We start from the raw sequence: 12,329 nt of genomic DNA on the forward strand, positions 1-12,329 counted from the left end.
AGCAACAGAGGCCCTGGGCCACTCTGTAAGAATCTGTTTGACTTTATTTGTATAGGTTAAGTTACTTAGTTTCAGTTGCACTGTTTTTCTAAACGCATCAGCCGTACACTCGGTTAATCTAAATGCATATATATATCATTGAGGTAAGACGCTAGTCTGCTGTATGTTGAAGTAGATTTGTGGTAATGTTATCTACTTGCATTAAAGGTCATTCCAAAAGGACTTGTGGAGCGCTGCTCCTTCCAAAGCCCCCAGAAGTTCATAAATGATCTCCTACATGGGATGTATACCAGGGAATATATGGCAGGCCATTCAGTGACTGGCCAGTCATCCAGCAGCTGCACAGAAGGAAAACCTGGCCTAGCCAAACAGGACCTTGTTGAAATAACAAGTAGGTATATAGAAATGAGAAAAGATGTTGGTTGAGTGATACCCTCATTCTCATGCTCATCTTTCGTGTATGTGTTTGTGTGTGTGTGTGTATTCCCACAGATGCGGCAAAGTTGAAGTTCACCTACGTAACTGATACGAACATAAAAGCATTTATACGACAAAAGCTGAACAATGCTGCCAAATTTCAGAAACCATAAATTATCAACTGTTTAAAGAAAGTTAAACTTTTGTTCTTTTTTTTTTGTATTTTAGCAGTCTGTAGAAAACACTGTGTTAATGGTGGTTGTAAGCCTAATTTATGTGCAGTGAATTATTGTTACAGCACTACGGTTAAAAATGGCAACAACAAAAAGTGATACAGTTGAAAATATCCATTAGGTAAAGTACAATGACATAGTTAAAAGAACAACAAAATACTGCATAATGCAGTTATTGTAATGCAGTATATATAGTACTATGGTATCATAATTGTAGTATTCTATAGCAAAATAAAAGTATAAGAAAAGTTCTGTAATTTACTTCAGTAGATTGTAGTTTATGTAGTAAACTGTAGTAGTATATAATGTTTTCTGTAGTATACTATAGTTTACTGTAGTAGTATATATGTGGTATACTGTAGTAATAAAACTGCAGTTTTCTGTAGTTTACTGTAGTAAAACTACTATAGTAAGGTTCAAAAACACTACAATATTTACTATAGTATATGTACTGTAGTTTATTTACTATAGTAAACTATAGAATTTTCTGTAGTATACTATAGTTTACTGTAGTAAAACTACTATAGTAAGGTTCAAAAACACTACAATATTTACTATAGTATATGTACTGTAGTTTATTTACTATAGTAAACTATAGAATTTTCTGTAGTATACTATAGTTTACTGTAGTAAAACTACTATAGTAAGGTTCGAAAACACTACAATATTTACTATAGTATATGTACTGTAGTTTATTTACTATAGTAAACTAGAATTTTCTGTAGTATACTATAGTTTACTGTAGTAAAACTACTATAGTAAGGTTCAAAAACACTACAATATTTACTATAGTATATGTACTGTCGTTTATTTACTATGGTAAACTATAGAATTTTCTGTAGTATACTATAGTTTACTGTAGTAAAACGACTATAGTAAGGTTCGAAAACACTACAATATTTACTATAGTATATGTACTGTAGTTTATTTACTATAGTAAACTATAGAATTTTTTCATTAAGGCAGAAAAAGAGTAACCACGGAAGGACTGGTGGTTGTTTTGATTATCCTGCGTGAGCCCACGAATAAAGCAATGTTCGTGAAGTAGTGACTGCAGTCTTCTTTGGGGGAAAATTACCTTGAACCTATTATTATCTTGAACCTTCATATAATTCTAAATTCTTCACCAAATGTATATGGCTCTCAGAACCCAAGCACAGACTCACACAATTAGCAGTAACATGACACCAATTAAGCTTCATATTTGGAGCAAGTGGTTTCCAGAATGCCTTTCACCACTAGCATCCATTAGACCCCACAGGCGTTACAGTGGGGGATTGAGGAGACTGCAGGCTCACTCTTCTTGTGAAGCAACTATACAGTCAGTTCTTCTGTTGGTCTCCTTCACTGCATTCATATTCCAGCTCCATCAAAAACAACATCTTCGATGCAGGTAAACCAGTCTATATTTTGCATGATACTAATTGTGATTGTTGTGCTGCTTACTAGCTCATATTCTTTCCTATGTCGATTCGTTTTTTTCTATTATTTTCAAAAAAAATTAATTAGATTCAGAAAACATTATTTTCTCGCAAGCATGTGATGTAAAATATAATATACAGTAGGTTGTTATATAGATATACATATTTTATTTTCCAAAATATTACTTACCTTTATGTCATGATAGCATGAGGTGCAGTTTGACTTACGTCCTACAAATGTGTGTGGAATCTGGATATGATTTTGATTGTTAAAATAAGATGTGTTCATTGCAGAGTCCTCGTCCCAGCTTAAGTGACATGGAGCGAGCCATCGTTGCCATCATTAATGTGTTCCACAAGTACTCTGGGAACAAGAGCAAGCTGAAAAAAGCAGAGCTCAAACACCTCATCAATAATGAAATGAGCCAGTTCATAATGGTAAGCCAAACCTTCCAGTATGGATATCGGTGTTATGAAGGACTGCGTAAGTGAAACGCATTATTGCCTCAAAAAATATCTAGACTTAACAATGTCGAAGAACCACTTATTTTTTGTTGATTGTGGTCAATTCTCTACTAAAATAAGTTGTCTATTCACAAGAGCTGATTAAATAATATGAATGTGTAGATATATAAAAGAGCACAGCTACACAAACCTAAAAAGTGTTGTTTAGCCAAATTTTCCTTTCCATCTGTTCCATAGAAAATCGAGGAGAACGACACTCTGGACAGGCTTTTTGCAGACCTCGATCAAAACGGAGATCTGGAGATTGACTTCCAAGAGTTCATTTCCCTAATTGCCATGGTTACCTCAGAATGTCATGACCTTATACCACTTTGAATCTCCATCGATAACTTAATGCATCCATTAAACTTTAAACCATGCCTAAGAACGAATCCATTATTTTGCTAATGGACTGACACTAAATGTTGACCAGAAATAGAGTCGTCATATCAAATCATGATAAAAGGTATTTTTGTACCAGGGCCTGCCAGCCAGGCAGGGGTGTGTTCGATACATTCTTCAGATGGGTTAGGGTTAGGGGGGGTCGATCCAGATGCGGAGCTCGGAGGGACTGTGCTCATTATGCTAGCATAATATTTAATTAAGTTAATGTTAATTAAATGAGTTAATGTTTTAGAAATGGTACTATTGCTGTAGTACATAAAGGTAGAATTTCGGCAAATTAACTCAAGTTTATTTAATTTTTCAAAGTTGTTCTGTGTCATGAATCATCTGGTCTGAGTTAACAATTGGTTGTCTTGTTTAATTTAGAAGTTTGTGAATTGACATTCACAAACTTTTGTAGATTGTTTATTTGTGGAATATTATATACATAGTTATTATAATACAACTGTAATTTCGGCCTGTCCTAATTCTTGCCAGTTATGTCATAAATCAAAACTATAACAATATGTAATAGCTAAAGGGAATACATAAAAGTGCTTTATAGTAGTTGTACAGTATATTGTTATACTTTTGCATATTCTTTAATTTTATTTATTTTCTCAGAAGAAGAACACAAAGTGTGAGGTTGGGGCCCTCTCGGTTTATCTTCTTAGGTTACAGTCCATAAAATCAAACATCTTCTTCCAGGCATCTTCCTGGGCAGCCGCATGGGGCGCAGGGTGCCCTCCCCAGAACGCTCTGACTACAAATCAGCAAATACAAGAGAGCATTAAAGTATGCCTTTAGAATTTGCCATAACACTCACAGAATTTATATAGGTTGTTCAACTGCTGCCATGATTCCAGCAAAGACTTTGAGCAAAATGTTACGTTTTGAAGCAAAGCAAAGAGAAAACCCCAACAACGTACTTCTTTTTGGTTTGGCCCTCCAAAGGGAAACGCTTGTGTTTGGAGAGTAAGGTGGCTCTATCAGATGACCAGCCCCAGGGTACGACAAGCGGGTGAACAGTTGAGCTTTTCCGGCAGACCTCAGGACCTCCTCAATCTGAATGAGTGATACAACAAGATTGGAACAAGAACTAGAAAATAATAGTACTAGGATGAGGAAAACCAATGTTGCATTGCATTGTGTGATTTTTTATATTTGTGAACGTAGATTGTCTAGGTTTAGAAATATTGTCTTTATTATGTTGCTATTAAGAATTAATCTTAAAAAGTATTAATCCAGCCATATTTGAATGTGCTAAACCTCATACATTTAGACATTTGTTCACCTCATTTGCTGACTCCACACTTGCACAGTTGCTGTCGTCTTCACCCAATATGTATAATAAAGGGCATTCCAACGTTTCTATCTGCCAAGACCCACAACGTGATGGAGTCATTGAGCCTGCTTCAAATGTGTGTAAGTTTTGCATGGGGACTCAAATACTACCTTAATTTTGTTGTCTTTGGCAATGTTATAAGGCATCGTCATATCTTTAACAGTGAAGTTGCCATGTTCATCAACCGCCTTCGGGCTACTACAACACATCAGCAAACAGGTAGCAATATCATGAGGTATTAGAACATGATAATAAGGCTTCATATAATAAAAAACAATACAAGCTAGCGTTTTAAGGGAAAAAAAATGGCATCAAAGTTTTTGAAGATCCAGCTCTTGAAATATAAACACATTGTACAACCTTGATGCCAGTTTTTTCCCCCTTAAAACGCTAGCTTGTATCGGTTTTTTTTTCTATCTCCTGGTGTATTCCAATCTATTCAGATTAAAAAAGAGCCTAAAATGGGAAATACATGTCAGCTATATAGTGTGTATACATAATTTGGAAACCTTCCAGACATCATGCTAGGCCACTTGTCATTACTTCCCACTGGTCCATTGATACCAATCACACACTTTGGCTGAGAGGAAGAAAAAAAAAAATCATTATTTTGACACCTATGCTTGCTTATGCTTGACTTACTTATGAATTCATCTTACTTTTAGGCCGATATGAGTGGCCATATGTAGGACAAGGTATACTCCATAAGAGAGCCCAATGAGGCCAATTCTCTCCCCACAGACTTCTGGGTGGTCTTGGAGGAGGTTGTATGCCGACTGCCAATAAAGGGAAAAGGTTTAAAACAAGAAGAGGTCAGCTTTAGCTGCATCAGACACACCACCAACATACTGCAGAGGGTAACTAATAGGAGAAGTTAATTTACCCGAAAGTAATCGTCCCCAACGTTTATTTGATTAGGTGGACCAGGGATGTCTTTGTGTCCGAAGTAGGCAAGAGACAGGCTGGCAATGCCTTTGGATGCAAACAATGCAGAGCGGTACTCGTTCAGCCCTCCTCCAATGCCCCAGAGGTCCACCATGGCAGGGAAGGGCCCCGGACCTGGGTGGGATGGAAGGGATCCGGTCGGTCACCAAGCTGCACTGTTTGTTAAATGTTCTCTAATAAAGCTTCATTTCCCCTTCAGCCAAGCAGGTAAATGTACCAATCCATAATTTAGCTTTATAGCCTCTGGTCTGAGATAAACAGCGGTCATTTTAAAATAACAAACAAACAAATAAATAGAATAGATCTTTTCTTTTGAATTTTCTATTATTTTTTTTTTTTAATTGAATAGTGCTTTATTTATCTGCTTACCAGAAGGTAAGAATAACGTTCCCACAACCCCATTCTGGCGGATCTCGACCCTCCGCGTGTGGGGAGCCATGTACCAGCGCTCCACACTCAAAGCGGCCAGACAACCGGCCAGTTCATCCATGGGGTCCTGGTCCGAGGTCATGTGGCCCTCCCAGAGGGACAGCTGTACCACGTAGGGGGTCTCTACGTCTCTCTTTCTAAGCCTTTGTGGAGCGGGCAGACAGTAGGGGTTTGAGTGGGGGATTCGAATGGAGCATCCAAGTGAATTCAGTCCACAGATGAGCAGCTCCATACCTCAGACCCTCCCTTGCAGACGGTGCAGGGTGCAGTGCCCAGAACAGACCCATTGGTTCACAGCCAAAATATGACCCCCCTACTGAGGGATCCTTGGTCACTTTTGGGAGGTAGAGCAATGGTGAAAGAGGGAAGAACAAGTAAGGATTAATACTGTCAAAAGTAGATTTGGAAATACCTTAATGTCAGTTGGACTTGCGCTCATTGGATGATATGTGGTAACAGATAGTAAACGTTAACACTCCTACATTTACATTTTGTTGTTCTGAATCAGTATTACGATTATCCTTTGGACTTACAGTTGACAACCCCGTTCTCATCGGTGTTATAGTGGGAAAAGGCTTCCCACAGGTCCCCTTCTTCACTGTGCATGTGTGCCCGCACGGTAACGGGACAGTTCGGGGGCAGGAAACGCCCCTGGATGCTGATCTGCTCGTCGATCAGGGCACGCGAGGGTCGAGCTGTTAACAATGGGGCGGGCCTGAGCTGGCTCTTCCACCGCACAGCCCCTTGAGTCAGAGAAAAACCACATGTTGGGAGCTAGCCTCAAGTCAAGACTTGTCCTTGAACCAGCTCACCGATGCTAGACCGCATAGACAAAATAACTTTATTGTAATAATGCAATAACCCAAACTAATATAAAATGCCGTGGTGAAAGTGTGTGCAAAGGTTTTTACAGAGGCAAGTGAGAAAATGAACGAGATACCAACTTACCTAACAAATGTTGCATGCATGCTACATTTCTTTGTGTGGTGACCTCTGGTCTGATGCTTATTCCTGTGGTTCGCAATAGTGCTGTCACGGATGAATGGGCTTTCAGCATTGCGGATACGGAATACAGTCCACCCTTCAGTTAGACACAAACAGTATTATTACATCCTATTTGACTAAACCTGTACTGTTAGGAACTGCATGTTTTAATCTTGTGTCATACATGTAAAGAACACAGGTCCAACTCCTCTTTTCCCCTGCTTTATCTATATATCGGATCAACAAAGTAATTCATTATCAATGATTTACAGAAAAACCGAGCTGATCTGAAATACATTCTCCAAGACAGAAAATATATGTTTCTTACCTTTGCTGCTTACAAAATTTGAGAAATCCAACACTCAAGATAAAACCACTACGATACACATATTTTGTCAGTTGCAAAGAACGGCTCACAAATAACAATCAGCAAGACAATATACTACTAAATGCACAATTCACTACAACTGGATTGGTCTGCACACAACGTAGGGAGCGGGGAATGAGAAAGCTCCCCTTGAATGCTACCTATGACCTGATAGCAGCCAATCAGTAACCAGAAAGGGTTCTGGACAAGCATAATTTAGTTTCACAAACATTCTCACAGAAACAATAATTAATTGATTTAAAATCAAAGGATGATTTACAAATATTAAAAACTATTTTTAGTTACAAGATTCGGTAGCAATAATTCCCACTGTCCAGCATGTTCATCAAACATTCTTCGAATCATCTCTGACGTCTGAACCATTTGGGGAGGACATTTTTCACACTCAGTAGTAGTCACGGAGGTCAACAGAGTCAAATGGATAGATATCAGAAGAGAATCCCCCTGTAATTGAGCAGGGGTGTTTCTAGGTTTCATAAACACCTAGGGCTTAGCCCAGAGGGAAAAGCTATTTTTTTGTGCATGTGCATGCAAATGTTTTCATAAAGCTTTACCTAAATAAAGAAAATACGCAATTTATTATAGATTTAAATAGCTACCTGACTCCTGTGCTGCTTATCCCCAAACATCTAAAGTTCCATTCAAGTTATTTCAGAGTAAAAAATGATGAGACAGAACATACATGTATATATTTATATGGATTGGACTGGGGATAGGATAGGTTAATTCACTTGAGGTGATAAACAGTCTGGTTATGTTTTTAAACTGTTTATTCTCTTGCCAGAAGGACTATCTAAAAGGACTGGGCTACTTTATTTGTAGACGTCCCTGGAATCCCCATGTTTCTTTCTGAATAACTACCATTAGTGATTAGAATCATCACTTCTAGACTGAATTGCATTAATGTATTCCATAGTTACCAGTAAATATACCAATAAATATTGAAAATAAATATATATATTTATTTCAAAAATTATATTCAGGGCTAATTATATAATATCCGGGGCTTTAGCCCCGAATAAAACAGCCTAGTGACGCCACTGTAATTGAGTGATACACTGTTCTGCGTTTTAGAAGCAGAGCCATGATTGCATAAATTTGGCAAAAGATGACATGGAATGTCGATTATGAAATTGCATTATTATTTATTCAAAGAGAATTAATAATTAAAAATGTGTAACTATCTCTGTAATATTTAATAGGAAGCTGACACGGAATTTAAATAGTATTAACTTCTCACATAATCAATCTGGACTGCGCAGAGCCCAGAAAGACAGAGACGTTTATCCAGAATGGTAGCCTATAACTAACAAGATATTGATATTATTTAAATTATTAAATCTCGAAAAATCCAGGTAAAAAATTTAATTTTTTTTGTTAAATATGATATTATTTGTTATGACACAGCATACACACGTTTAACTCACAACCACCAACCAAATAATTCGTTAGTTGTGAGTTGATCACATTTTCATCGGATGTTTGTGTATAGGCCTTATGACCTATTCAGAAGATATATAGGTCAATATGATGTAGGCCTATTGTATAGCCTATACGTTTAGCCTGTTGTGGTGAATGTTGAAGAACAAGCTTAAATTAATTATTAACTTCGAAAGCCCTATTTTAATGTTTCGCAAGGTAGGCTTTTATCTTCCGTAAACTCACATATCACTCATTATAATCACTTATATTGATTATAATGAGTGGTCACTGCAGTGATCACTGCAGTTAATCACTTCATTAGGCATAGGAACCGCAGTATACATTTACATGTAGCCTAGGCCTACCTGTTATAGCCTTTACACGGAAGCAAAGTAGTAATAGATCACTCATCATGTTTGGCTTTTTCTTGAAAATCGGTAGGATCACTGGTCTAGCATTAACTGTCAGACACAATAGTTTGAAGTTATGTAACGTGAACCACAAAGCCTACCTCATAAAATGGTCGATCCAAATATATATTTGTTTGGGGTCCAAGAAAGTCCTTGTTATGCCATGAAGTCCATGTGTCCTGAAATATGAACTATGGGGGGGGGAGGGGGGGGGGGCTGACCCCCTGCCTGCTCTACAGCTAGAAACATGGAAATATTATAGAAGAACACATGTCTTACGGCGGCGTCTAGAACGTCATCACAGGCGGCCATCTTATCACAGGCAATCTTGACCGATTTACAATCGGTTTGGTTTCTTACAAACGTCATAAACGTGGTTATCATAATATTGTACCTATTTTACAACATTATTCTATATTTTTTAGAAACTAAAATAATTATTTATAAGTATTCAGTGTCATAACTACATCTCTGACGTTTAAAACAAACCAAACCGTTTGAAAATCGGTTGAAAATTGAGCAAGTTATGGTTATTTAAAAAGTATATGTACCACTACCAACACTGTTATGGGTGAGCAGCTGACTGTGGCAAGATGGCCGCCAGCGCGGACGTTCGACTCCATTGGCCAGCAGCGCAGACGAGACATCCATTTCTATAGCCTATTAATCGGGATCATTGTATCTGGTTTTTTTGGGGTATTTTTATTTTTTATTGTTTGTGGCATCAAAATGTATAAGCACACGCTATGTACAACCCAGTTCACAAAATAACATCACAAAATCGAATTTAAATTAATGTGTGAATGGAAATTATTAGGTTTAGATATATGGTTGATATTATTAACGTATTATTATTAAATATATTAATCTAATATATTATTAAATCACTAACAAGCACGACTATTGGTTTGCGTCCATTGTCATGCATTAATAATTACGTGTTTTTAGGATTTTATGTTGAGAAGAACAAGTTGTTATTCTCTTTAAAACTCAACTCGACGAAGTATTATTTTTATTCTTAGTATTCTTATAATTATTATTTAGTTTGGTATAATAAACGTTTATCTCTAAAATAGTTTTGTCAAATCTGTGAACGCGTGCATCGTGGCGTCAATTAGCACTTATGACTAGTTTCCGAGTATCTTTCAAAGTAAAAGCCTTATCCATCTTAAAAAGTATACAATGACGCAAGAGGAAGGACTTTATTTTGTAAATATTTGCAATACTTTTGTTATCCGGTTCAATTATTTTGACCTAGCTTACTTGTTGGTTTTGTTTTGCGTATACAAGACAAGGGGGGCCAAACATATATAGACGTGTCAGATTGATCATATAAACGGTTTCTTCCGGGGCCGAGCTGCTGCGTGGCTTTTCGCCCCTGTCGGGGTTTTGGATGAGGCGTTTCGCCCACTCACAGCTGAACAGACTCTTGTTTTCGGGCAAAGAACGGTTCTGCTGTCAAGGAACTACGATGAAGTTGCCTCAGTCAAATTAAACGTAAACACCTATGTTGTATAAATCAATGTTGGTAATATTTGGTTTCCTCCCCAGTCATACCCGCGGGACACAAAGCTTTGTTGTTGTGTGATTGGCAGTGAAGTGTTTTTCAGAATCGTTTGGGGTCTGCTCAGTTCAGCAGGATGGACTGCAGGGACTTTGTATGCTCGGAAGCTAACGTTAGCTGTTACGTCTCTCTTCGTAACCGCCAGTCAAGGCAGTTGGCCTATTGACACATATTTGCTGTTTATGTTTCTTTGACTGTATATGTATGTCATTTCCAATGAAAAGGTGCATTGTATCCGCCGAGTTGTGTCAAGTTATTGTTGTTATTTTTGTCCCTATCGCCTAAATGCATTGAATGTTTCAGTGTGTGTATTTGTGCCCATGCAGTTTTAGAACGTATGGAGACAGATTACAAATAACTTGCCTTCTTCTTTTTGTTTCCGATTCAGAATTCAAACTCACTGCTTTCATCAGCTTTGAGAAGGTCCCCGAGTTTACAGTGCAATGGCCAGCCATTTCAGAAGCTACATCTGGGACCCAGTCCTTATCGTTTCACAAATTGTACTGATGCAGTGCATCTACTACAGCTTCTTGGGACTGTGGATGGCAGGAGTAGACAGCCTTGTGCAGATTAACCGCTCTCTGGACCAAATATTTAGCTATCAAGTAAGTCCTACTCTTAACCATGTGTAATAGCAATTCATGCCATGATATGCTAATTTATGAACCCAACTACTGTCTAAACCAGACTTTTCTACTTGCAGGTTCTTGGATTTGCAACTATACAAGGCAGACTTTCAATGATGGCATTTGTTTTAAATTCTCTTACATGGTAAGATTAAGGGTAATCTTTAGAGTGCTTCTTAAATTATTTTTCTTGTTCATCTATCTCGCCCCATCCGAGCAACACACTTTGAAAGCCTGGCCAATAACCTAAACCACATTGAAAGCTGCTAAGGATGGGGATCCTTACTGGACCACATTTTCAGTGCAGTGCGAATGAGTCTGCATCCTGGACCACGGCCAGGGTGTTCCATTTGCAGTCGTCTACCGCCTACCTACTCAAAATGGCTTGACTGATTTGTTATAGTCTTCCAATCACAATCTGTTTTCAATATTACACACCAAAGATGTGTTTTATAGAACATTTATGATTCCAACGCGACATCATTTCATGTTTATCCTGACTTGTGTCTGTCCCAATATTTCACCAGTGCCCTCGGTCTGTGGTTTTTTATCCGCCGAGGGAAGCAGTGCCTGGACTTCACCGTCACGGTCCACTTCTTCCACATGATTGGCTGCTGGATCTACAACGCCCACTTTCCAGCTGCTCTGTCCTGGTGGCTCGTCAACATTGCTTGCATGGCTTTGATGGCTGTGATTGGGGAGTACCTGTGCATGCGGACTGAGCTCCGGGCAATCCCTGTCAACACGGGACCCAAATCCAACCTGTGACTCACTGACCGCACACTGTGATGCCGATGTGGGTACCAGTGGACAGGACAATTGACCTTGGGAGTTTGGTCAGTGAGGGTTTTGGACTCAAAGAGCAAGCAACAGATGCAAATAGACTGTTGATTTAACAGAGATAAAAACCACAAGACCAACCCTTTTTTTTCATAATTGTCCATCTTACACTGAAAATCGTTCATTTGTATGCCAATTAAGATGCAATGCTAAAATGGTTTTAGATGCAGGTTAATGTGTTCCATATTATATACAATTTATTTTGCATCAGAAAACGCACTATTGGATAAGGTGGTGTCTGAAATGTCCATCGATTTGTACAGTGTTATGTATCCTAGTGTAAACCAGCTGGGGATCTTGTTTGCTTACATCAACGTACTTGGCATATTGGATGTTGGATAAAAGCTTGTTTTCTGGGTTGAATCTCAAAATGGCGACTGTGGCTCATAGTTTGCAGATTGCTTCTATAATGCTGTG

The 12,329-nt window shown here is 38.2% G+C and overlaps 3 protein-coding genes across 4 annotated transcripts; 2 read left to right on the top strand and 1 right to left on the bottom strand.

Annotated features, from left to right (window-relative positions):
- The first annotated feature begins 1,965 nt into the window (after window positions 1-1,965).
- LOC130402468 (protein S100-B-like) lies at window positions 1,966-2,950 on the top strand. Of its 2 annotated transcripts, XM_056606637.1 has the most exons (3): window positions 1,966-2,043; window positions 2,366-2,509; window positions 2,774-2,950. In XM_056606637.1, the coding sequence occupies exons 1-3, from the start codon at window positions 2,038-2,040 to the stop codon at window positions 2,909-2,911; spliced, it is 288 nt and encodes a 95-aa protein (XP_056462612.1). In that variant the 5' UTR covers window positions 1,966-2,037; the 3' UTR covers window positions 2,912-2,950. The 2 variants fall into 2 exon arrangements, with proteins under 2 accessions (XP_056462612.1, XP_056462610.1); XM_056606635.1 differs by lacking the exon at window positions 1,966-2,043 and having other exon boundaries at window positions 2,321-2,509.
- Window positions 2,951-3,234: 284 nt separating this feature from the next.
- On the bottom strand, window positions 3,235-9,305 carry LOC130402467 (acyl-coenzyme A thioesterase 1-like). Its single transcript, XM_056606634.1, has 12 exons — window positions 8,984-9,305; window positions 6,627-6,759; window positions 6,212-6,421; window positions 5,913-6,012; window positions 5,619-5,821; window positions 5,188-5,363; window positions 4,964-5,080; window positions 4,814-4,884; window positions 4,415-4,502; window positions 4,254-4,334; window positions 3,889-4,024; window positions 3,235-3,722 (listed from the first exon to the last, which is right to left on the bottom strand). Exons 2-12 carry the CDS (start codon window positions 6,733-6,735, stop codon window positions 3,622-3,624), a joined length of 1,392 nt encoding a protein of 463 aa, XP_056462609.1. The 5' UTR covers window positions 6,736-6,759; window positions 8,984-9,305; the 3' UTR covers window positions 3,235-3,621.
- An 800-nt stretch (window positions 9,306-10,105) lies between these two features.
- sys1 (SYS1 golgi trafficking protein) lies at window positions 10,106-12,326 on the top strand. The gene is made up of 4 exons (XM_056605793.1): window positions 10,106-10,379; window positions 10,835-11,051; window positions 11,150-11,217; window positions 11,600-12,326. The coding sequence occupies exons 2-4, from the start codon at window positions 10,890-10,892 to the stop codon at window positions 11,838-11,840; spliced, it is 471 nt and encodes a 156-aa protein (XP_056461768.1). The 5' UTR covers window positions 10,106-10,379; window positions 10,835-10,889; the 3' UTR covers window positions 11,841-12,326.
- The last annotated feature ends 3 nt before the right edge of the window (window positions 12,327-12,329 follow it).

This window comes from Gadus chalcogrammus, chromosome 13 (assembly GCF_026213295.1).
Source record: "Gadus chalcogrammus isolate NIFS_2021 chromosome 13, NIFS_Gcha_1.0, whole genome shotgun sequence".
In the NCBI taxonomy this organism is placed as follows: Eukaryota; Metazoa; Chordata; class Actinopteri; order Gadiformes; family Gadidae; genus Gadus; species Gadus chalcogrammus.

Coding starts and splice junctions, on each gene's coding strand:
- LOC130402468 (XM_056606635.1), top strand. CDS start 2,351: ATGTGTTCATTGCAGAGTCCTCGTCCCAGCTTAAGTGACATGGAGCGA. Junction 2,510..2,773: donor AAATGAGCCAGTTCATAATG/GTAAGCCAAACC, acceptor TCTGTTCCATAG/AAAATCGAGGAGAACGACAC.
- LOC130402467 (XM_056606634.1), bottom strand. CDS start 6,735: ATGCTGAAAGCCCATTCATCCGTGACAGCACTATTGCGAACCACAGGA. Junction 6,013..6,211: donor TGAGAACGGGGTTGTCAACT/GTAAGTCCAAAG, acceptor ACCTCCCAAAAG/TGACCAAGGATCCCTCAGTA. Junction 3,723..3,888: donor GAGGGCCAAACCAAAAAGAA/GTACGTTGTTGG, acceptor GCTGATTTGTAG/TCAGAGCGTTCTGGGGAGGG.
- sys1 (XM_056605793.1), top strand. CDS start 10,890: ATGGCCAGCCATTTCAGAAGCTACATCTGGGACCCAGTCCTTATCGTT. Junction 11,052..11,149: donor ACCAAATATTTAGCTATCAA/GTAAGTCCTACT, acceptor TTCTACTTGCAG/GTTCTTGGATTTGCAACTAT. Junction 11,218..11,599: donor GTTTTAAATTCTCTTACATG/GTAAGATTAAGG, acceptor ATATTTCACCAG/TGCCCTCGGTCTGTGGTTTT.